At 37.0% G+C, this 25,054-nt stretch overlaps 1 protein-coding gene and 1 long non-coding RNA gene across 3 annotated transcripts in view; both read right to left on the reverse strand.

Annotated features, from left to right (window-relative positions):
• Positions 1 to 427: 427 nt before the first annotated feature.
• On the reverse strand, positions 428 to 24,932 carry LOC118275222 (TLC domain-containing protein 3A). Of its 2 annotated transcripts, none has more exons than XM_035593121.2 (7): positions 24,734 to 24,932; positions 14,613 to 14,710; positions 8,335 to 8,496; positions 7,640 to 7,802; positions 7,078 to 7,278; positions 6,153 to 6,383; positions 428 to 5,888 (listed from the first exon to the last, which is right to left on the reverse strand). In XM_035593121.2, the coding sequence occupies exons 1-7, from the start codon at positions 24,752 to 24,754 to the stop codon at positions 5,652 to 5,654; spliced, it is 1,113 nt and encodes a 370-aa protein (XP_035449014.1). In that variant the 5' UTR covers positions 24,755 to 24,932; the 3' UTR covers positions 428 to 5,651. The 2 variants fall into 2 exon arrangements, with proteins under 2 accessions (XP_035449014.1, XP_035449015.1); XM_035593122.2 differs by lacking the exon at positions 24,734 to 24,932 and adding an exon at positions 22,306 to 22,337.
• LOC126911234 (uncharacterized) overlaps positions 428 to 25,054 on the reverse strand; it is a 77,368-nt gene continuing 52,741 nt past the window's right edge. Inside the window, exon 2 of the long non-coding RNA XR_007705760.1 lies at positions 428 to 526. This is a non-coding gene — a long non-coding RNA (uncharacterized LOC126911234). The remainder of the gene's footprint in view (positions 527 to 25,054) is intronic.

Genomic DNA, 25,054 nt, shown 5'->3' on the forward strand with positions numbered 1-25,054 from the left:
GAGAAGTCATTGGATGATTTTCGCACCCCCCAAAAAAATAATTGTGTAGTTTGGTAGAACTAAAATATTAGTATGGAGATTAATTTATTGTAAATAAACGCTTTTTCATTTCATTTTCATACTAGAGCTTTCCTTGCGAATAAGCCGTATTCTCCAATTAATTTACTGTCTCACGATAAATTAATTATTATGTTATCGGCTTACTCACGTAACTGTTTGACGAGGAACTCGACTAGTTTCAAACCTTGCTAGAGGATCATATTCACTAACAGCATTCCGATAACTAAATTATAAATGATATTTATTTTTGCAAATAGGTTACAATGTAACTCTTATACACGTCAATCTTTCAAATAACTAGATGAGGCCTTTCTGAGTAAAATAATATGTTCCTATATCGGGTATGTGTATAAAGAAAACAAATATAGAAATATCAGATACATTTAATATAAAACAGTCACTGCAACAAGTTATCACATACACCGTCACGATGACCAGGCTGGCTCACTGGGCTACTACAATACAACTGGGGCCTTAGTCTGCTATTACAATTGTGTCAGAATGGTCGATCACTGAGCAGTGCGAGAGGGACGGAGCTATGAAGGTTGTATAGCTCCGTCCCTCTTGCACCAGGAATAGGTCAGGAAATATTGAACTTAAGCTTTTGACTGCTAATAGAAAACTGTTGAAGGCAAATCTTCCGCTTATGGCGGTCACCGGTGATGGCGATTAACACCTTCACTGCCAACAAAAAACTGTTCTGCTATTCCTCCACTAGTGTCGGACAGCGTTGTCCGACATGGCGTCTAATGCGTTAATGTGTCATGGATCATAAGACATAATCGGAAAATTCATTTGATGAAACATGAAAGATATTAGTTAAGGGTAAGAGAAGTGTTTTAGATAAGAGAGTTTAAATGTTATGTGGGTAAGAAACTTAGATTTTACTTTAAGAAAAGAAAATCACAATTAATGTAATGCAACAAGTACGGAAAATAAAAAATACGGTTTGATTTAATTTTTTTAGGGTAGCGATAGCAAGAGCGTAGGAAATAATGAAACTGGATTTGGAAAAGGATAGGAAGAAAATAGTTTAAAAATGACCCGTACCGCTATTTGTATTTTTCGCATACAAGACAACAGATAAAAGGTATAACAATTTTACATAATTCGCCCAGCTTGCCAGCCTAAACAACTACATAATTAGATTTTATAACACTGGTAACACTATCGTACACATTGTAAACACACATTGCTAACACAAATAATGTTCGAATAATTTCTCTATTAATTGTTGTTACAATGTTATAATCAATTTAATAACAAAGCTATGGTTGGAGACGGCCTATCACATCTTTGACTATGACATCATTCATTTGTACAATTTTATTTAAGTATTTAAAACTGAGATTTTAAGGTAGTATATTACTTTTATGAGTAGAAGAATCGTGGTTACCATTAGATTTATCGATGAAATAGGCCGCAATGTAAACTACCACCTCTAATAATACATCTAAAAAACAATAATTTACACATTTTCATCTAGAACTAGGCCATAGAACCTATTCCATAGGCCTCTATAGGAACATAACGCTCAGACTTGAACCGTCACACAAACTTCAAACATTTCACTAAGTGCATTAAAACCCTATTACATTTAAGCTCATTTATTTTAATACATATAAAACCGTAAACTATGTGTTGCGCTAAATTCACTTATTGCGCTATCAAAATAACTATTTTGTATGAATGGAGCTACTGTATTTTCGCTCACCAGGTGGTACTAGTGTAAACCTCTCATTTTTCATCTAGCTAGTGTCACACCATTGTACATTCAATTCTATTTGACAAAAAGACTTCTAGCTAGATTAGCGCCATCTAATGAGCAAAAAACAGTAGTCTCCATTGCGTTGCGCAAGTTTGCGCAAAGTTTAGCGCAACAAACAAGTATTAGCGCAATTTGTATGAATAAAACATTCTAAGATCCGTTACAATTGGAGTTAGGTTAAGATAGATCTATTCTGTTATTTTAACATACAAGTAATAAATGCTGGTTAAATTAGACTATTAAAATTACTAAATGGTTAAAATGTTTCCTGCATTTGTAAACTGGAAGTTATTTATGGGTTTAAAATATAAGTTTTATTAGAAAAAATATCAGGATATTTAAGTTTTAAGTATTCGCAAACAATGTGAGTAATAAAAAGCTTTATAAAATTCTTAATTCTATTATAAAATGCGATTAGTAAACAACTCGGAGAGTTTTAGTATGGAATGAATTTATTTTGGCATACCGGAAGTAAATGGTTGGAAGAATTCGGTTCGCATTCACTCGTACAATTTACATAATAAATAATTTACTTTATAGACTAAAAGCTAGAAAACAATAATAATAAAGCCACAACGCGCCATTTTAAGTAACAAAACAATTTCTACAAATCACCAAAATCCAAGAAAGAAAACGATTTAGTAAGATAATTTATCTCTGTTTAAATATTTCTAGCGTCAGCCAATTTTAACTTCTACTCCATAGCCATAAGGACGACATTCAACGCAAAACAAAACACAACAACTGTTGCGATACAAATCTGCAGTCTCAAATCAGTCTAATGGCTACGGAATACAACACAAAATCGGTTGCATTAACAAGCGGGGACACACCTAACACCAAGAGAGGGGATGCCTTGTGGCGTCTCAACGTTGTAATGTTGCATCGGGCGTAGCAGCGTTGGACAGTCTGTTAATGAAAGTTTCCTTGTGACGCAAAACAACTGGGGCCTTAGTCTGCTATTACAATTGTGTCAGAATGGTCGATCACTGAGCAGGGCGAGAGGGACGGAGCTATGTAGGTTGTATAGCTCCATCCCTCTCGACCTGCTCCCCCTCGGTGCCGCTTCGACGTCACAACACATTCACCCCTCCCTGCCTCGTCCTGGTGGTTGCAAGTCCAGTGCATCGTGTGACATGTCACAGATATGTGTAAGATGACGTAGCGACACCGTGTGCCCCCGCTCTAACTCATAAGACACTCGGAATATGTATAAACAGAGAATAAATTCAACAAAATTAGCCTCAACGCATCAAAATACAATGTTTAGTAACAAACCAAAAAAGAAACATTTTACACAGAGATTCACCATCATGCATTCCATAACGTTTAGCGGCAAAACTTTGCGCGTTTTTCTCTTAATTTAATAACAAAGACACCGAGATAATAATGTAAGATATACAGACATTTACAGTCGAAATAAATAATCGATTTTAATTAAAAATCGTGGGATTGAAATCGATTTTCGACATAAGTTCAAACAAACAGATCGATCCATATTTTTTTTACGAGCCGGTAAACGAGCAGTCGGATCACCTGATGGTAAGCAATCGCTGCCGCCTATGGACACTTGAAACACCAGAGGCATTACAAGTGCGTTGCCGGCCTTTTGGGGTTAGGAATTTAAAGGTGGTTGGGAGAATCGGGGTTTGGGAAGGGGGTAATTGGGTGTTTAAAATCGATTATTAACTTCGACTGATTAATTTAGTTACTCCAGTGTTTGACAGTATATTTACTGTATAAACCTATAAATTGGTGTTATACCCTTACAGATTGTAACACAGACGAACAGATTTATATATTTGTGCATTTATTTTTAGTATGTTCATAAGTGACTCATATTCATAGGACATTTCGATAGGAAGGTAGATCATCTTTACTTTAAAAAAAATATTCAAAGCTGCCATAATAATAGTATAAATCAATTATAAACTCTCAAAAATGCCTGGATAAATCATTTGATAAAGCCTTCTGATAATCAACTGGTTACTACTAGACATTTGCAAATGATCTAGTAGTGTAACAGACTTAAAACGACACTAGCGCCGCGCGAAAACTCAGTGACTTACTTTGTTTTTTTGCAAATAAATCCCTATCATTATTTAAAGATATTGAACTGGTAGATTTTATTTCTTTTAAAATAATATTTTTTGCCTAAAATGTTTGTAACGATCTACCTTAGTATCAAAACATGCCTTTACATGTAAACATTGAATTAATAGACATCAAACAGTTATCAGCAACAAGCTACATCTATGACACATAATATTGTGCTGTTCAATACACTTTGTATATAAACCACATACATAGCAAAATTTATATAGAGAAACAACAATTTCACTATAATTTATACATAGGGTAAGCCTATAACCAATCTTCGGCCAAAATTATTGAAAATTTAGGACCTTGAAAACTTGACACGACTTGGAGATAGAACGTATCTCCAGCTCGTATTCATTCATATAAGTAAGAATAAAAAATATAAATATATGTAAAAATAAGCAATAGAAAATGTATAAATACTTGCGGACAAATACCATTCTGCGTTGGTAAAAGGCAGTTTTTTTTTATATATATAAATATAAAACAAAATGCAGAAATGAGACATCTCATTCTATTTACAATTTATTGGAAGATACTTTAGGCGTATACTCGAAAATGAAGATAATTCTCTCTTCCCGAGAACTCGTGGTTTCGTTGGCTAGGCCGTAAAACGTCAATCAATCTATTCAAAATGTCAATCCTAGAGAAAAATTGAGGCAACAATCGAGATTACCGGTAACTATTCGAAGTCAAAATATATTTTTATTCGAGATAAATATTCGTTTACGAATACTGTATACAATAATGACTTAGAAATATATATTTATTTAACGTGGCCATATCAATTTCATTATTATATTTCTACCTAAAACGACTTTACCCGATGAGCTTCAATTAATTTCGGTTTTGACCAAAATTACTAACAGCACCATCTAACGTCGGACACGAACAACATCAACTATATTTTCCCATCAACAGATGGAGCCACCAACAAGCAGTCTTTGCGCTTTGATTGGAGCTAATGTTGGTAGATACTAATAATTAACATTGCCATGGCAACGGTAGGCGACTATATAACTGCAAAACATGTTTGTACCACAGCCTCTAAATTGTATCTAATAAACATAATTTGGCGTTAAATATTAATATAGCTCACTAGCGCCATCTATGAATCACTCCCAGTACCATCACGCTATCAGGGCTACCAACATAAGCTCCAGAACAAAGCTACACATAACAGTAGCTCTAACAGAGCGAGGCCGCGCCCGGCCTACTTTACAGGGGGACATAACGAGACTATCGCATTGAATTACACATATTTAATAAGTATAGAAAGACCAAGCTGCACAAAACAATCTGCTAGAAAAATATTAAAATCGTATTGTTTTCAGAACTAACTAAAAACATATGGAAATTGGAAAGGTGTATGAAAAATATTTGAGATTCAAATTACGGTTTCAGATCTATGATGACCAATTACTACGTGAAAGCAGAAAGATGCAGAGCTTAATCTCTTCAATACTCATTACAAATATTTTGTACAGATGTAACCATGGCATGATTATGTTGACGTCAGCACATCAAACTACCCCAATCTGCTAAAATACACCCTTACAATTTTGCAATACAGTCCAAAATCGATTGCATTAACATACTGGGGAAGTTAAACATGCTGACAAGGCAATATTTGTACAAAGAATGGCATAAACTATAGTCCCCCCTTTGGCTGCATATAGCTTGTGAATAACTAGTGGTGCCGGCGTCGCCGCCGCGCCTGGCATCAGCTACGTTTGTGGGGCTTCGCCCCCGACACTGCGGAGCACTTGTCGCACTCGCCACACCCACCGCACGAGACACCGCTGGTATTTATATCACCACAGCTGAGGGAAGCTGTCTTCTTATCTGTGCCGAATAACATCTTCAACGCGCCCGACGACATTAGGTAGAACCAGTACAGTTGGGGCAGTAGTAATATGCAGATTGATATCTTACAGCCGGTTGGGAGAGATCTTATAGCCTGGGGAATAAAGGTTGAATTCGTTTAAAGTCTAATGAAAGTAATACGGCATTATAAAGCTAATGTTAAACTTGTACGCTTGTGTCGTGACCATTAAATGTCACTTTGGGATAAAATATGCAATGACAAGCCCAGCCCAAAGATCTAATTCAGAATCTCGGATTTGACAATCATATTCGCTACCACAATAATGTTATAATTACGTATTAGAAAATGTCTTATAATTTTGAGTAAAAATTCGATAACAAGTCGTAAAATACTCACATCAACATAAGACAGTCCAATGACGCGGCTGTATAGAAGACAGACGTAAGGCAGGCTGAGCACTCGACAGACGAAGAAAGTGAGCAACATGAGTATGCCGTTGACGATGTACAGCCGGGACGACTTCAGCCTCATGCGGGACAGGATCCCGCGAGCTGACACGAACGGCGTCGACAACTCCATCAGGTACACGAAACCGAACGTACAGTCGCCTAGGTTACCGCGCAGATACTGAAACATGGGAAGCACTTTATGTATTGGCAATTTTTAGACATTAGACACGTAGCGACATCTAGATTTCGTATCTAAAAACATTTGTTTATTTATGTAGGTACTTAGTTGGAACAAGAAATCAAGAGATACAAAGAGAAATCATAAAAATATAGCAAATTGTATATTTTCGCCAGTAATTTTCCTAATTATTATTGAGGTTAACTTAACTTTGATTCGACTGAATGTTAGTATTTTTCATAATTGAAAAATTATATCAGGATATTTAGCATTTCACAACTCAACTCACCACAGGGTGGAAAGTAGGGAGGCGTTTGCCCTGCAGTGAGACGATCTTTTTTTTTTAACGTTGATAAGTCTGCGTTTGTCCACCAACCCTCTTACTGTCAGGACGGCAGAGCTAAGAAATCTAATTCTAATCTAAATGTAACTCACCACTGCCGAACAAGGGGTCTCGGGTTCGATTCCCGGGTCGGGCAAAAGTATTACTGGGCTTTTTTCGGATTTTCGAAAATTTCTCGGTAGTAGCACGGAGTCTGGAATTGTGTCCAGGATATGGCAATAGGCTCACCCCCTATTACATGGGACTTTAACACAAAATGGTGAAAAGTGCGGCATTACGTGCCGTAATGTGCACCTCTGCCTACCCCTTCGGGGATAAAAGGCGTGAAGTTGTGTGTTTGATGTAACTCACCACAATGACAAGGAACCCGAAGCCTCCGATGAAGAGATGGTGCATGAGTATGACGGGCTCGTGCTTGCAGTAGTCCAGGAAGGTGGTGCCTTGCTTCTTCAGTACGACGCCGTCGCCGGACGATAGCGGGGCCGAGCCGTTCTTCGACGGACGGCGTTTCAACGTCGACACCTCCGGGTTGGAGTTCATTTGGACGTGTACCTGGAATTGAGAAAGATTTATTGATTTTTTTTTAAGTAATGATTGCAGATTATGTACGGCCCCACCGAAAACCGACGTGAAACAACGCTTTGATTTGTGTGAATGAGGTTACCAGAGGCCCAATTCCCCCTTCCCAAACTTCCCAATCCCCAATTCTCCAACAACCCTTAAATTCCTAACCCCCAAAGGCCGACAACGCACTTGTAACGCCTCTGGTGTTTTAAGTGTCCATGGGCAGCGGCGATTGCTTACCATCAGGTGATACGTAAGCTCGTATAACGGGGTGTTCCATAAAAAAAAATTACAAGCTATCAACAGAGAAGTTGATTAACAGACCATTTGTTTGGTACTGTTTACTTACCATATACATGCTCCATATGTCGTAGAAGAAGTAGGCGGCTCCGAACCAGGCGTAGGCCTCGGACATGTAGTGGGAGCTGCGCATGAAGTCGCGGGTGCACGACCACAGGCACACGATGGCACCGGTCACGCACGATAGGGCCGCCTGCACCGCTGATACAAACCTGCAAACATACACGGATTATGAAGGAAGCTTAAGAACCTTTAAGAAAAGAGTTCTACTTCATACTTCATTTCCCAAGGCCTAACCTGCCCAGGAGTTGCAGATTACCTAGTTTACCTAGTTTACAGCCTGATCCGTAGTTGCAGACTAGCCGGTTTACCGGGGTTCCAACTCAAAGAACAGGAGTAGGAACGGGGTGGTTTTAACCAGTATGAGTCTGACTCTCTCTCTCTCTTGTCTCGCCCAAAACGAGAAAACTTTGTTCAGACCCATAATAAAGAGAAGCCTTCAAGAAAAGAATGCACACCCTCTTAAAAGACCCGCAACGCGCTTGTACCTCCTCTGTTATTGTGAGTGTCCATTATCGCTTACCGTCATAACCATCATCATTTCGAACCACTGTTAAACAAATGAGAATTTTACAGACTTTAAAAGGGAGAAGGTACTATTCGAAATATTGTCTTTCTTACTTTCTTTTCTTTACCCATCCTAGAGCTGACAAAAAAAAAGTCACGCATCTTCAGAATACATACTTGTTAGTTATATCGAGTACATCACCGCAGCTGAGCCGGTACTTGTGTCTGAAGCGTGCGCCGGCGCCGGTGGAGAGCGCCAGTGAGTTGAGCAGCTCGAACAACGTCATGAAGTAGACGAAGCCGAGCGCCGTCAGCGCAGCGCCGCGCTTTATTGTGATCCTGGAACACAGCGGACAGAATAAAATATTATAATAATCGTTATACGAGTACTAGTTATTACCCATAAAGTTTTTACTTAAGTCTTCTCCGTAGAGGCAACGAAACGCCTTTTATCTTCAAAGGGGTAGGCAAAGGTGCACATTACGGCACTTAACGCCGCTATACAACGTACACCAACTTTTACCATTTATGTTATAAGTCCCATTGTATAGGGTGTGAGTCTATTGCCATGTACTGAGCACGATTCCAGACTAAGTGCTACTACTGAGAAATTTTCGAAAAACCAAAAAAAAGAAGCTCAGTAATACTTTGCTCGACCCGGAAATCGAACCTGAGACATCTTGTCCGGCAGTCGCATTTACGACCACTCGACCAACGAGGCAGTCTTCTCCGTAGATCTCATAGAAATATTACGCGCAGTTCAGCAATCGAAAAAAATTACAATCTCACGAATCACAGAAATAACCAGTTTAAACAATACAAAGTATCATCAAACTTTATCAAGATCATATCAGTTCAAACAAGCAACAATGATAATGGACGGAGTCAAATCTTAAGTTTTATCTTTTAACAGAGATCAGAAGTAATCCGTAAAAGTAGTTTTGTTAGATAGCGATAACATTTAGTGGGCCCCCAAAGGTTTGACATAAAAACCTACATTAACTAAAGACATTCAACTTAATTTCGAGAGTCATGTCATTCTGCCCAAATCTTTCCAGTGATCATAAACCTCATCATCAGTAGCCTCGATAGTCCACAGTTGGAATATGGACATTCTCTACATAATAGGACTTGCTATAATCTCCTTATCAGACGGATTAGCGGTCGCAGTTCAAAGGAGGATGCCAGAGTTTCTATGAAATCTTGTCCCACTTCCAATAGCTATGTGTGTTACAACATTGGATAGGTAATTTTGAGCTGAATAAAAGTTACTATGTCGCCAAGTTCCAAATCTTAGTCCGTTCCGAGTTATTCTTTATTAAACATGGTAGTTTTATCAGTAACCACAAAATGCTATTTTTTGCGTCATAATTGCATTTTTGCTTTATACACGGTCTGATTCTGGGGATTCTGGGACCAGGATTTGCATCCTCCTTTTAAAAAGATTCAGGCTGATGTCAGATCTCTCTCAAATATGCTGTTCTCTAGTCATTGCTTCCTTTGTACCTAATTGTCAAGTCAAAACCTCGCTTTATTGGCTATGCACCATACGCAACTACAAGTACCATCGGTACGACTAATCTCTATAAATTGCTATGACAGCGTTAAAGTACTAATAGGTATGACATCGCTTCAGAAGCATTCGTAAGATGGTTTATGTTTTATGGATAATAATATTATACTTAAACATCACGTCATGGTCTTCTGAGGGAATAAACACCGTACACAAACCATATCCGACCCGGAAATAAAATTAAAACGCCTTGATATTTCGTTGTGTGAGTGAGGTTACCGGGAGCCCAATTACACCCCTTCCGCATCCTGCTAATTCCCGATTCCCCAACAACCCTTAAATTCCTAACCCCCAAAAGGCCGGCAACGCACTTATAACGCCTCAAGTGTCCATGGGCGACGGGGATTGCTTATCTTCAGGCGATCCATCTGCTCGTTTACCGGATTATTATTACACAGAAACATTGATCGACCGAAACATCTGCGAGCATTACAGCAACAAGACATATCCAACAAATACTTTCTTCCTAAATGAAATTACTACACCCAACCCTTTGGAAACGACCAATCACCGGCCAAAATACAGCCCTAAATAGTAACTAGTAGGTTAACGAAGTCCAGAGAGACGTTAAACAAACATCGCACGTGTTTCAGTGCAAATATTAACGCTCCGCGGAGATTTCTGTGCCAAGGCTATTTCGTACAATCGACCTACATTGTAGCTTATACTAAAGGGGGATTTATTAATGAGAGAATAGGTTTATGTACATGTGAATAAAGCCCAGTATATGGCAGTAGGCTCGCCCCCTATTACATAAGACACGAGGGAAGAATACTTTTGGGGAACGAATGGTGTGATTTTTAGGTTTACCTGTCTTAAAAATAATAGTTGGAAATATCAAGGACGGCCAATGCAATGGTCAGGATGCGTTCATTCATGCATCCGTCCGTTTAGAGTACTCTGCACTTTTGACGCGATTTGATACTGCATTCACATTTGATCGGAGCTAAAGTGGTATACAAGGATAGTGTTTAAGACATTCTGTAGTTTTTAGTCTAAAAAAAGACAGGTTGCCTTTATTTAATGGGGAAAATCATCCAATGACGAGAGGGAGTGTCAGACTCTTACTGATCAAAAACCACCCCGTTCCTATTCCTGCTTTTCGAACCAGAGCCCCGGTAAACCCGCTAGGTAGTCTGCAGCTCCGGAACAGTTGATACTAATGTTAAAAGTGTAAGAACGTCGTCGTCAAAAGCAAGTATTTCGCTGTTTCAGTATTATCAACATTATTCTGCTTACAATATTGTAGTAGGAATTTCTAGCTATCTCTTGTCCTTGCACTTTAATGGCGGTGACGTCACTGTACAGGTTGTTTATCTGAGCGACTGTTAACTACGGAACTGCTTGTACAAACTAAAGTAGCGTAGTCTTAACTCATAACACAGGAACACATACTGAACGTGTAATTAATTTGACGACCCTACTAGTCAGTCTACTTTACTTTAAAAACTAAACTATGCTTTGCGTGCACCAAAGATTGAACTTTTTTTAGGGTAGAATATCTCCTCCCGCCTTGCATGGGTTAAAAGGGAATTTCAGACTAATGCTTACTAAAAACCACCGCGTTCCTACTCCTAGTTGTCAAGCCGGAGCCCCAGTAAACCCGCTAGGTTGGCTTACTCGCTCCATCTGTAATAGTCTGATGGCTCCTTGAAGTGCCTCTAATACATTTACATACTGTTACCTACTTTATATCAACTCTAAACGCATTTAGTTATCACTAGAACTATGTAACACAATTTTCATATCAAATCTCTTTACATTTTTGTACTAAATATTTACTACATTCAATATTACACCTTAAACCAAAGCTTTACGATAGAATTTTACGTGTGTTCAGTTCTGCAGCCAGAGTATATGGCATTTCATAAACATTACGATAAACGCAGTGAACTGAAAACCTATTCGAGTATGTAAAGCGACGAGGTTCATTGGAAATCGAATAATTACTTCATAGGTATGTATGCCAGTCTGTTATTAAAGAGAAAACAAGGGCCCTATTACATGGAGATGCCATGGACCGTAGCCTATAGTTACAAGACTGATCAAACGACCATACCATTGTGTGCACAGACCCTTTGCATGGTCACACCATGCGTGGTAATATGGAGGATACAGAGAGACACCAGACCACCAGAAAAACACTATCGTTGATTTGGTCACTGACTGCCAGTAAGTACCCTTAGTACGAGTTTGCTTTGCGCGTTCGATGCTCTATTTGGCCGGCTCGAATAAACAAACCAATCAGAACGCCGAACGCGCTCTCGTTTAGATTACTTTACGCATAAAGCAAACTCATACTAAGGGTACAGTTACGTAATAACTAATATCATCATCATCATCAGACCGCTTCTGACTACTACTAAACATTACACTTTTGCTAAAATCTACAAGTAACTAGTTAGTTAAATGACAGACGACATAATTGTGTCTTAACGTTCTAAAGTGCCTGTAATGATATAGTTAAATGACTTTGACTCTTTGACCGAAAGGACGTGACATAGAACTGCTATGACACTGGGGTATAATGTACCTATAATTTGTATATAATAATTATGTAACGCCACGCTCCGAAAGCATTTGTGTTAGAAGTCTCATGTAATATGGGGTGAGCCTATTGCCATATAGTACAGGGACCTTAGTCTGCTATTACAATTGCGAGAGGGACGGAGCATACAACCTACATAGCTCCGTCCCTCTCGCACTGCTCAGTGATCGACCATTCTGACACAATTGTAATAGCAGACTAAGGCCCCAGGGCACTGTTCCAGACTCCGTGCTACTAGTTACTGAGATTTTTTCCGAAAAGCCAGCAATACTTTGTATTTTAATTTGTATATAATCCAGTGTTAATTACATAACTACATACAAACATATAATTATTTACATATACGCAACAACATTATAACATTCGTCCTTGGTGTTCCCTCGCGGAACTGTCTGTGAGTCCGCTACTCGTACTTATGACGTCACCCGCGTGACCCTTACACCCAGCTTACGCATTCATCACTCGCTGCCAGTTAGCTTCCTGTCCATTTACATTAATATAAACACGCTACACTCCTTGGAAGGGTCCACGAAATACAAGATGTGTCATATACATAATTTTTGCAAAGCAATGTTGCGAATTTCGAAGTCATAATGCGCCGTTTTTAGGCCCAGTGTACACCGGCGGACGCTTCACAATACACTGCGCGCGCCACCCAACGTTTGCGTGCCATTTTCATCCATATACCATAGTAGTGAAGGTTTATTTTAAATTGATTTATTCTCAGTATCTGCGCCGCGTCTCCGGCGATGTGCTCTGGGCCTTAGAAATAGGTGGTAGAGGTACGTAAGAGAGAAGTGTATGTTATATTTAGGGCCTGTTTCCTCATATCTTTTAACTGTCCGTTTGTCTAACTGCCGGATAATTTAACGAACTTCCTCATGAAATGTGTCCAAATACATGTATGTTAACAGTAAACGTGATTTTGTATAACTTTCCTTTGTGATTCATACATATTAGTCTGGTAAAAGCAATAGAGAAATATTTTTGGCAAATATTGAATAGCATTAGTTGGGTAATCTAATGAACAAACATAGGATTTCGAATAGATTTCTCTGCAATGCGGTTAGACTAACATTTACAGGGGTATAAGCGCCTTAACCTATCGTAACTGCCGTAAGAAAACTCTTGAAGGCACATCCTCTGCTAAGTGTCAATCACCAGTGACCGATGTTGCGGTTAACGTATTAAATACCATAATCGTGATCATTCAGCATCGCCTTTCAAAAATGCTTCCTATCCTAACAATATTGATCCGAAGCTGCGGACTACCTAGCGGGTTTACCGGGGCTCCGGTTCGAAAAGCAGGAGTAGGAACGGAGTGGTTTTTAGTCAGTAAGAGTCTGACACACCCTCTCGCCTCACCTAAGGCGATAGAAGTCATAGGATGATTTTCTCCCTCAAAATAAAAAAAATCCTAACAATATTATAAATGCGTAAGTTTATAAGTATGTATGGTTGTTAGGCTTTGACATTAATTACTGAATGGTTTTAATGAGACTTATAAATTAAACTCAAATAATTACGTGAGCAAATCAGTTAACCATAAATAAACATGAATTATTGGGGTATAAACTGCGGCGTTACGTAAGTACTTGAACGTGACTGTGCAAGGTCGATAGTTATTTACTACAGTTAGAATTAATTAACACTATGAGAGAAAACATAAATATACAGAATTAAGTAGTATTAAGATGTTGTAAACCTGTTTCGTGCATTACGTAGTAGTAGGTGTAAGATAAATGGTTAATTATTAGTCATGCCATGCTAGGTCTGCACTTTGTTCTATGAGAAAAGAGATTCTGCCAATTATTCGCTTTATACAAATACATTATTGATAAAAAAAAATACGCTTAAACAGAGCGCATTAAAATACATTTCCAATGTTGACTACCGCAAAGATTGTGTTTTTATCGTGACCCTTTTTTTGATGATGAGTGGAAACCTTCAAAAGGCGCCTAGCTTTTTGGGGAGAAAGACTAGGGAGTATGGGATTTTTACCTCACCCCGGTAGTCACTTTCAGTATCGATAAGGAGCACCCGGTCCTCTAATTAGACCTGTTCCAGAGCCCCTACCTACCCTAGTACAACGCCTGCTACGGCACATCTCTAGGGTTAAGCGTGACCACTACACATCTATTTAAAAAGTTTTTAAACCGATCTAATTTAAGGGATCTAATGTCATAAGGACCTTCTCTATAAGATCCCTGTACAACACAATACTAGCACAAACTCGCTACACCAAATATCTACCCAATCTTCCCGAAATCTGAAAAGAATTGGAACCCTTCTCATATAAATACTATGTAAGCTAGATATAGTCTAAGTACTTACTTGTCTTCAGGGTTTAGTGAGATGACTAGGTTGGTAGCGGCTACCAGCGAGCCAGCATTACAAACTGCCAGCATGCCAATCGCCGCGCGATGTTTCGTCTGCAACAAGCACAAATATGATTATGGCCTTAGTACTTACTTTCAGGGTTAGATAGAAGGACGCACAATATGTTACGGACTAGAATATTATGACTAGGACACTTAGTAAGAAAACATAGACTCATGAGCTCAATGGCGTGCTATTGGAGACGCCTATGTTCAGCAGTACAGGCCTATTAGTTCCACAAGTGACCGGTAGAAGTGTTGTAAAAGACACAAAAAAATTACGTCGTCGCTAGCGACTATCGACAAATACTATTACTTCAAACTCATGGTAGAGGTACAGGCAGTAGAGGCCTATGGTCTGCCGATGATAACACCACACAAAAAGCCAGAACATCCAAAATATTTATGAAGAAAGCATAATATTGTTTCTCCTCTAAAGGTCAGATAGTAAACTGACATTTAGCCAAAACTGATTAGGGAAAGCAAATCTAAATAATGCAAAGTAACTATAGAATATCTAGTCTGTAGACTACGCAATATATATTTTAAGTACTCCTAAGGTCAGCATCGTTGTTATCAATCAAGTGTCACTCGTATCCTCTTAAGGATCCTCTTAGGAATATTTTATAGACGCAAAGATCTTTGTCTGTGAAGGGACTGAAGTGGAGGTACATCATGAGATGACTTCAAGCGTACGTAGGTAAAGTGGGAGATACAAATAGAAGTTAGTGTCCAAATCGTGTCCGTTTCGACTGCTCGGCCACTATGTCGTAGAAAAAAAACTTATGTCAGCATTTCGAAGGAATTTGTAAAAGATGAACAGTGAAAACCGCAAATTCGAAGAGCCAATAATCAGAAAGTTATGTGGGTTTAACCGTGGCCGCGCAGTCCGCATGAATTCAACTGCGCGGCCACCAGTTCTCTTAAACGGAGCGTTGTAAAAGTCTAATTCCTTTTGCTAATCACTGACAGGATTTCGAAGAAAATGTAGATCATAAAAATAATGCCCTACTGTCTGTAGTTCACGACCTACATCACTCCAAAGTTTGGCCGCGCAGTCCGCACAAAGCGAACCGCGCGGCCACCAGTTCTCTTAAACGGAGCGTTGTAAAAGTCTAAGTTTTTTTGCTAATCACTGATAGGATTTCAAAGATACATTGTAAAAATATAGCTCCAAAGTTTGGACTTCTCGTTCCACAACACTCACGTAATGGCGAACCGCGCGGCCACGTGTTTCTTAAAGTGGAGCTTAAACGGAGCTTGGTACAGGTGTCTTTATTTTTGCTAATCACTGATACGATTTCGAAGAATTTGTAAACATCATGAATGAAGTTCTAATGTTTGAAAATCGCGAGTTACAGAACTTATACCCTGTAACTAGAGTTAAAAGAAGGGTGACCATGATTTACGATGCGCTGACGAGATATTCCCATATAAGACGTTTTCATTGTCACGTATATTTCTATACTTTTTATCGTAACATGCAAATAGTTTTAGTCTTTTGGTTTGAAATTGAGTAGAGAAGCTAATTAAAAGGATATAAAGAAAAAAGTAGTAGTTGCGCAAACACACACACACATTATTACAAACTTTCACGTTTATAATATTAGTAGGAAGTAGGATGCCTCAAAAAAAAGTATAGGGTAAAATAAAAGCTAGCTTGCCAAAGACAGATTTTTCATACTTTACATTTCAATTTTTTATTTATCGTGATATTTTGAAAAATGTACACTATATCTATATAAATTATAGCACATGTGTTATTCTGACATGTAAGCTATTTTACTGCAAAGTTTCAGAAAAATCCGTTCAGTAGTTGTTGCGTGAGAGCAACAAACACACACACACACACACACACACACACACACACACACACACACACATTATTACAACCTTTCACGTTTATAATATTAGTTAAATTATTAAATTATATGAAACATCTGTCCTGTCTGCGAATGAAAGGAATGCCAAAAATATAATATCTTCCTAAAGTGTTTATTTATAAAACTTAATTATTTTATAATGATGACGTTTACCTATTGCAGTAGTCCATGCGTTTCATATCCAAGATGTAAGCTGTTTTAAATAACTTCCTAAAAAAGTCACTGTGCGCTTGCGTTGGTATGTTTTCATTCGAGAGTATAGGTAAGATTTATAGTAATATTATGTTTTATCTATTACTTAAGAAATAGAAATATAAATCAATCGATGACATTTTTTTCTTTATATCCTTTTAATTAGCTTCTCTACTCAATTTCAAACCAAAAGACTAAAACTATTTGCATGTTACGATAAAAAGTATAGAAATATACGTGACAATGAAAACGTCTTATATGGGAATATCTCGTCAGCGCATCGTAAATCATGGTCACCCTTCTTTTAACTCTAGTTACAGGGTATAAGTTCTGTAACTCGCGATTTTCAAACATTAGAACTTCATTCATGATGTTTACAAATTCTTCGAAATCGTATCAGTGATTAGCAAAAATAAAGACACCTGTACCAAGCTCCGTTTAAGCTCCACTTTAAGAAACACGTGGCCGCGCGGTTCGCCATTACGTGAGTGTTGTGGAACGAGAAGTCCAAACTTTGGAGCTATATTTTTACAATGTATTTTTTCTTCGAAATCCTATCAGTGATTAGCAAAAAAACTTAGACTTTTACAACGCTCCGTTTAAGAGAACTGGTGGCCGCGCGGTTCGCTTTGTGCGGACTGCGCGGCCAAACTTTGGAGTGATGTAGGTCGTGAACTACAGACAGTAGGGCATTATTTTTATGATCTACATTTTCTTCGAAATCCTGTCAGTGATTAGCAAAAGGAATTAGACTTTTACAACGCTCCGTTTAAGAGAACTGGTGGCCGCGCAGTTGAATTCATGCGGACTGCGCGGCCACGGTTAAACCCACATAACTTTCTGATTATTGGCTCTTCGAATTTGCGGTTTTCACTGTTCATCTTTTACAAATTCCTTCGAAATGCTGACATAATTTTTTTTTTCTACGACATAGTGGCCGAGCAGTCGAAACGGACACTCCAAATCAAGTTAAAGGCTCTTTAGAGATCAAAAAATGTTATAATGCAGGATTATCTCCCTCCTTTCATTGTTCAAAAATTAGTTCGGTTCACATAACTTCTAAAGAGACTACGACAACTTGACTCTGAGAGCCATGCTTCAGCACGAATGGGCCGGCTTGGCCAGAGTGATACCACGGCCTCACAGAAAACCGACTCGAAACAACGCTTCTGTTGTGTTTCGTTGTGTGAGTGTGGTTACCGGAGACCCAGTTACACCTCTTCCCAATCTCCGATACCCCAACAACCCTTAAATTCCTAACCCCTAAAAGCCCGGCAACGCACTTGTAACGCCTCTGGTGTTTCAAGTGTCCACGGGCGGCGGCGATTGCTTAAAATCAGATGATCCATCCGCTCGTTTACCGGCTCATTCCATAATAAAACCATCGAAACCAAAAGTGTTTAACTGTCCATAATCCAGTTAACATAAACATCTTACTTCTAAACGTCACGAAACTGGAAATAATGTTCATCGCTTAACATTTACATCGTTTGGGCATGACAAGCGGCATGACGTCATCATCGGCAGACTGGTCGATGCGATGGTGTGACACTGACTCATAGGAGTTTATCGTCGGAATGAGTTGTGGCCACAACAACGAACTCAACTAGGTGATATTGAAGTGCGATCGCTATGGACTTGTATTAATTTCTTCAATGAACTTGTATTGATGTCGGAAGGCCATTGTAGGATGTTGTATGGAATGTTATGTTAATTTAGAATTCAAATGTATTGTCGTAGTGTGAGCAAATATCGATTCTGATACATTTCGTCTTTTAAGCGTTTGTGTACTGAGTTGAAATGAGTGCAAATACCGCAACTCAATTTATTTGCAACCAAACTAACTTCTATTTGAATCAGCCATGTTTTTCTGCTACCACGAGGGATCTAAAAAGCAATTACGCTCGCCCAGCAGTTAATTCTAGAAGATTTATTTTACAGTAATTAAACTTGAAAATAGGTCAACAGTTTCTAGTTGGGTATTACTTCAGAGACTGGTAGCTTAATATACTTCAAGTCCTAAGGTTACAGACAAGGACGAAATTAAATGTATTGGATGGGTCAGTGGGACGCAGTCAGTGCTGCCCAAGGAAATTCGCAACACTAGAGCAAAGGAGTCACAAGTGCGCGCGTTGCCGCATATTAGCATTTGCGGTGATTTCTAATTTTAGAATATTTTTATAATACTATCGTGAGACATACTAAATTAACCAAAAATCACAGTTTACTCAAGTAAATTAATAGATAAAAGCTCTAGCAGCCTACTGGCTGACTGGCGTAACGTCGCCGCTTCTGCGCACGCTGCTCATGATTAAGAGTAGTCCCTCTATGACTTAAAATTAGTAGAGCTTTCCTCCGTTAATTAACGTGCGTAAACCGTGAATTTTAGTTAATTTGGAAATAATGATAATTCGATTAAAAAATCTGAGTGTTATGGGATTTTAACAATACAATACTTATAGAAATTCTTAACGATAGCATGTAATGTATCTTTCACGGTTTACAATAACTGAATTAAAGTGTAAACTTCTGCCAACCGGTTTGATGAAAAACAGTTACTTTGTTGTCATAACATATAAGTATTAGAAAAACTAGAACACATTGGATAAAACGAGAAGGTAAGGTTAAGATTTTAACTAATAAATATTATGACGCGTATATTGTGTTCTAAAGTTTTATTTATAACTTTTACATACATAAATATAATATGTTAAACACATAAGTGTATGTTTACGAAATATATCCTTGACCTGCTATTAAGTCGTAGTATAACTACTAATACTACTTATGGCCATTGACGTCGTCAATTTTGCCCATGCAAAAAAACTTCAGAATATTATGTAAAATTATTTAATCAATTCTGTAAAACACCTTGAGAGGCGGTGACAAGTTCGTGAGGAGATTTACCTTCCATATACGAAAACAAAATGGGATGATTAAATAGGCAATTTAGTTGGCAATACCTACTCATTAATTATCTACCAGCTAAGGTATTCTGTAATTGTAAATTCGAAACATTCAAAGTAAGCTCGATAGCATTCTTTTGTTGTCATTAGTTGACAATATTCTCAGCACAGATTCTCAGAACCAATGACATGGTAGACCGCGATCGAGCTCAAATAAATCGAATCTCGAATGCTCGAATGTTCCGAATTGACAATTACAGAATAGTGTAGCTGTATCGTATTACAATTGACAAACAACTTGTTCGGTACTCATGTACCAAATTGGCCTTGATAACACCAATAATATTTATCAAACAACTTGTTTATTCCCTGCCTACTTGAAAACAAGAAGAACAACATTGTTTTAAAGCAAATCATTGTTTAAACTATCAAACTTATCGTTGTTGTAATTTTTTCTTGGCGTTCTTATCATTCTGCGATAGTGTGGTATATGCACACAAATATTTTTGTTGCAATATTCATGTTACTTCTGAACTATTGCCTCATTTGTACTTAGTAACTGGGTTTGGTAAATATGCATACAAATTTGTTAAGTTCCTTCCTCGTCAAACAGTCACATTAGCCGAAAATCATAATAATTAAAATACATATTATAAAACCTACTTATACAAAGAATCGAAGCTGCGGACTACCACGCGGATTTACCGAGACTCTGGCTCGAAAAGCCGGAACAGAAACGGGGTAGTTTTTAGTCAGTAAGAGTCGGACACTTCCTGTCACCTCACCCAAGGCGGGAGAAGACATTGGATTATTTTCGCCCCTCAAGAAAAACGTTATACAAAGAATACCTATGTGAAAACGAAGGTAAACACATGTTATACATGCGTTTATAATACTGGGTTATCTCGTATTGTAAACTTAATTGAGGCGCAATGATGAAATCCGTGTCAAGTGTTCAGTAACCGTAATTTTTAGGTGTTTGCTTATCTATGGAATTATCAAAACTGCATTAGGTATATTATGGCCTGAGCGTATACCAACACGTGTAGCAGAGAATTTATGATATATTATAATATTTCATCAACATCTCCAGTCCGTGACCGTCCACTGCTGTACTAGGAATCTCCTCTACATAGCCTTTTTTAAGGGTAGAAAATCATCCAATAACTTCACCCGCCTTGGGTGAGGCGAGAGAAAGTATCAGACTCTTACTGACTAACAAGTAACAACCACCGCGTTCCTACTTCTGCCCTTCGAGCCGGAGGAAGCCTTCCCTCTTCATGGCCTACATTATAAAGATTTTCCAATTACTTCACGTTTAGCAATTTTTTTTTTGACGGGGGAATCATTCAGTGCCTCCTCTCGCCTTGCCAGCACCCCAGTAACTCGCTAAGTAGTCCATAGGAAATTTCGCAGACTGGTTAGAGGTATTTGCCGAGCGACAACTTTTGAACGAACCTTTAACCGTTTTATACAACAACACACTCAAAATCAACCGACATTTTCAAAGACAATTTAATAGACTTTCTAGCTTACTTATCTACCTGTAACAACCGCTAAATATGTTTGTATAAGAACTGTTTTAACAGCGTACGTGCTCTTGGAAACACTAAGGAGCCTCAGTTTATAAAGTACAGCCATGCATTTCCAGATAAAGTTAAGTGGTTTGGCTCCAAACGTATCGCGACTTTTTAACATATTTTGTGGTAAGGGGGATGAATGAGCTGAAAGATCGACTAATGTCAAGCGATTTATGCCGTCCAAACGCACTCAGGAAAGTATTAGATGTGTTGCTGGCCTTTTAAAAATTTAGTTTTTTTCTTAATGGTTTATTATTTTTAGAGAACGCTCAGGTACAAACTGGTTTGTGGGTCACCCATCCCAAAGGAAGAAATTACCGAAGCCTCTGAATATACCGTGAAATCATGCGAGTTTCCCAAAAAGAGAGAAGTTACTAAATGAACAGCAAAAGAAACAAGACGCGGCGCAAATCTTTTAGTCTGGCTGTGGTTTTGTCAGTTGATTGTAAACCATAGCTTATGTAACTAGAGTCCATTTTACCATACGATTTATATGTTTATAATACTGATAACAATTTATGGTCAGCGACATAATGTTTATCACAATTGCTAATAGAAATTCAGATTTATATTGTAAAGATTAGATAAGAAATGGGGAAATTAGAAATCTGACGCTTGAGAAATATTGTTTAGTTGAATGACTTGTATTTAGCACTCGTATTGTAATCACTAGATGTGTTTTTATTATACATATAATCTCATTCCTTAACGCAGCTTTGAAAGCAAATTACAAAAATATGTTAGTTAAATTGGTATATACCCATTAGATAATATCGTAGTGGCCCGGAGCTTTATGACACCCGCTCCTCATGTGTGAGCGTGCGAGTTCGAAACCTACCAACAACAAGTACCAATGTGACATTTCCCGAGTTATAGTTATCTTACTTTCTAAGATTAGGACATAAAGCAAGCGTGGTGATAAATGCTCAAACCTCCGTGCCAGAAGAGTTAAAGAGAGTCGTTTGTCGGCAGTGGCAACTTAAAGGCTGTTGATGAATACCCATTAGAAATCGCAACATTGTATAAAAAGTAAAAGTAAAATTGTTTTTGGATATTAATCAAATTATTTTATCAAGAAAAGAACTCACCATCGCCATTTTGTAATTTAATAGTTTTTTTTTAATATATCCCACAGAAAACTGTTGCTTAATAAACATGAAATAAATAAACTATAAAAATATTTAAAATAAAATAAAAAAAAATCAATAAGCTGTTTCGAAGGCTGTATAAAATAATTGTAAAATACAATACAATAGAAATGAAAATATATCTGCCTATACTACCCACTTATAATAATTGTAATGACAGGAAAAACACAGGAAAATAAAAGCAATTATGATCATTAGTTGAGATAAGGCCAAATTGAACAAAACACGGTACTAAACTTTTATTGTCAATCACAAACTGCTGTGCTAAATGATCGAACGAAAATGTAAATTATAATTATATGCTTCAGTACTGGCCTTGAGCATTATGTAATACATACTAATCTTTATTCTTTATAATAGGATTGCAATGTAATGGATCACAAACAATAAAAGGGTGCCACAACTTCTTTTCATTCAAGAACCCATTTTTTTTGTTAGAAAAACAATTGTTTTTTAATGTAAAAAATCTAAAAAAAAAATTGTTTTTCAAAAAAATATATCATATTAAGTGTTATTAAATTACATTATATGACATAATCATATGTCACTTCAGAAAATATTTATCAAGAAATGAAAAAGAACAATCGCTAGCATAATGGAAATGCTTGTTGTGTGTGTGTGTGTGTAGTCATGTATAGAATTGTTGGTGGCCAATATAAAAAAAAAAACTCACTTTTTACCAGTTGAGACCTACCCCATTTACTAGGAAATCAGTTTATAGCCATACAGCAGACATAATTTCAGAAAATCCCAAAAGCTCCTAATATTATTTACTTTAGACTTCTGCATGCAATTTTTTTTTGTGTTATTACTGATTTTGTTTTATAATTAACTTGTACAGCTTTATAACATTACAATAGATTTGTTTATTTAAATATTTACATAGTAGGAAGAAAAAATCAATATGTACACCTGTTCATAGTACTACACATCTGTACATTAATATTCATTACTAATATTATGAATATTTATGTTTGTTTATATTAAAACTATGCAATGTGTGTTACATTCCTACACAGAACAACTTTGTGTGTGATTCATATTTTTTATAGCTACTACCGCACTGTTTCTCCCACTTTGCTCAGCACCTATTATTTATAGTGTGATGTTTTATAGCCCAGTCTTCCTTGATAAATGCACTATCTATACAAAAAGAATTATCCAAATCAGACTAGTACTTCCAGAGATTAGCATGTTCAAACAAACAAACAAAGTCTTCAGCTCTATATATTAATATAGATAGATATTGACTGCAGGTTTGGTGTAGTGGCTGAGCAACTGGCTGCCTTTCAACATGTATGTTTGTAAACGCACCCACAATACAGGAGAAAAAACTAGAATTTGGTAACAAAATTGACAGGTGCAATGTTAAAAATAGAATAAGTAACTATACTGAATCAAATATAAAAAAATTGTGCCATATCATGTTTTTTCTAAATAAATAACAAATATTATGAATTGGGTTAATATGTTATCTTTTATCTTGCACTTGACATTGAAACCACTTGTTTTGCATTCAAGGTGTATGTAATAAATTTATAGTAGATTGAAGTTAAAATTAAGAGATGTACTTCTGTTTTGTATTTAAGAATAAAAGTAATAAATATATAAGAATATAAGGGAACATTATTCTAATCAAAACATAATGATTATGTTTGATGAACAAATTAATTAATTAGTAGGTACCACATTTATTAATTAAAAATCATTACACTGTAAGAAATTACATCAAAATTCAAATAGTGAAATCATAGTATCTCAAACAGCATACTCAACATAAGCATACATATTCAAAATTTAAAGAATAGACATACATAATATGTAGGACATTTACATAAGCCACTTGATGTGATGTAAATATTACCAAACACTATATTGAGTGACATCACTACCCAATTACAACATTATAAGGCTGTATAATGCAGTGTCTTAGTCTGATAAAATAGTAGATCTACCAAGGAGGTCCCAACCTTGGCCTACATAGATGTTTATGGTAAATGATAAAAACATTGACCCATTTTTTAAGGAATACCCTTAATGTTTGTGGCAAGGGTGTTATTGCCACTATTTTAATCCAAATGTTAGTATTAAATTTATAGCAATATTTCTGTAAACTGCTTTAAGCTGCGTATAGTTATAAAGTACCTTACAACATTTTCAAAATAAAAGAAAAATAAATATATCAGGTCATTCTAAATTTCAGTAAACACTATAGTATATTTAATATAGCATAACTTCACACAAATAGCGATTAGAATTTATTTTTTCAAATTTATTTTTATTTATTACTTTGAAAATCTTTAAATAAGCTCCAATAGCAGAAAATAGAGCTAATCAAAATTTAAAAAAGAAGTCACAAGGATCTTACCTTTGAAACTGCAGCATCCATGATAAACGCTTTAAAATATCACTTTACGGGGTAAAATGGAATTAAAACATTGTAGTGTGTGCGTCTTGCTATCAGAAAATAAATTAAATCGAATAATTTTCTCAATTTTTCGGCAATCGTCAATTTCCACGATTCTTCTTTCTATTTACTAGAACTACCACAGATTAAATAGTGACATTTTCTGTCAGTCACATGTGTCAAATTAAATGTCAACTTGTCATGACACGAAAGTGCGGCCCACATACTAAAATTACTATTTCTATCAAATAATTTAATTCTTTAATAATAGTAAAACTAATT

This window comes from Spodoptera frugiperda, chromosome 11, assembly GCF_023101765.2.
Source record: "Spodoptera frugiperda isolate SF20-4 chromosome 11, AGI-APGP_CSIRO_Sfru_2.0, whole genome shotgun sequence".
NCBI lineage: Eukaryota > Metazoa > Arthropoda > Insecta > Lepidoptera > Noctuidae > Spodoptera > Spodoptera frugiperda.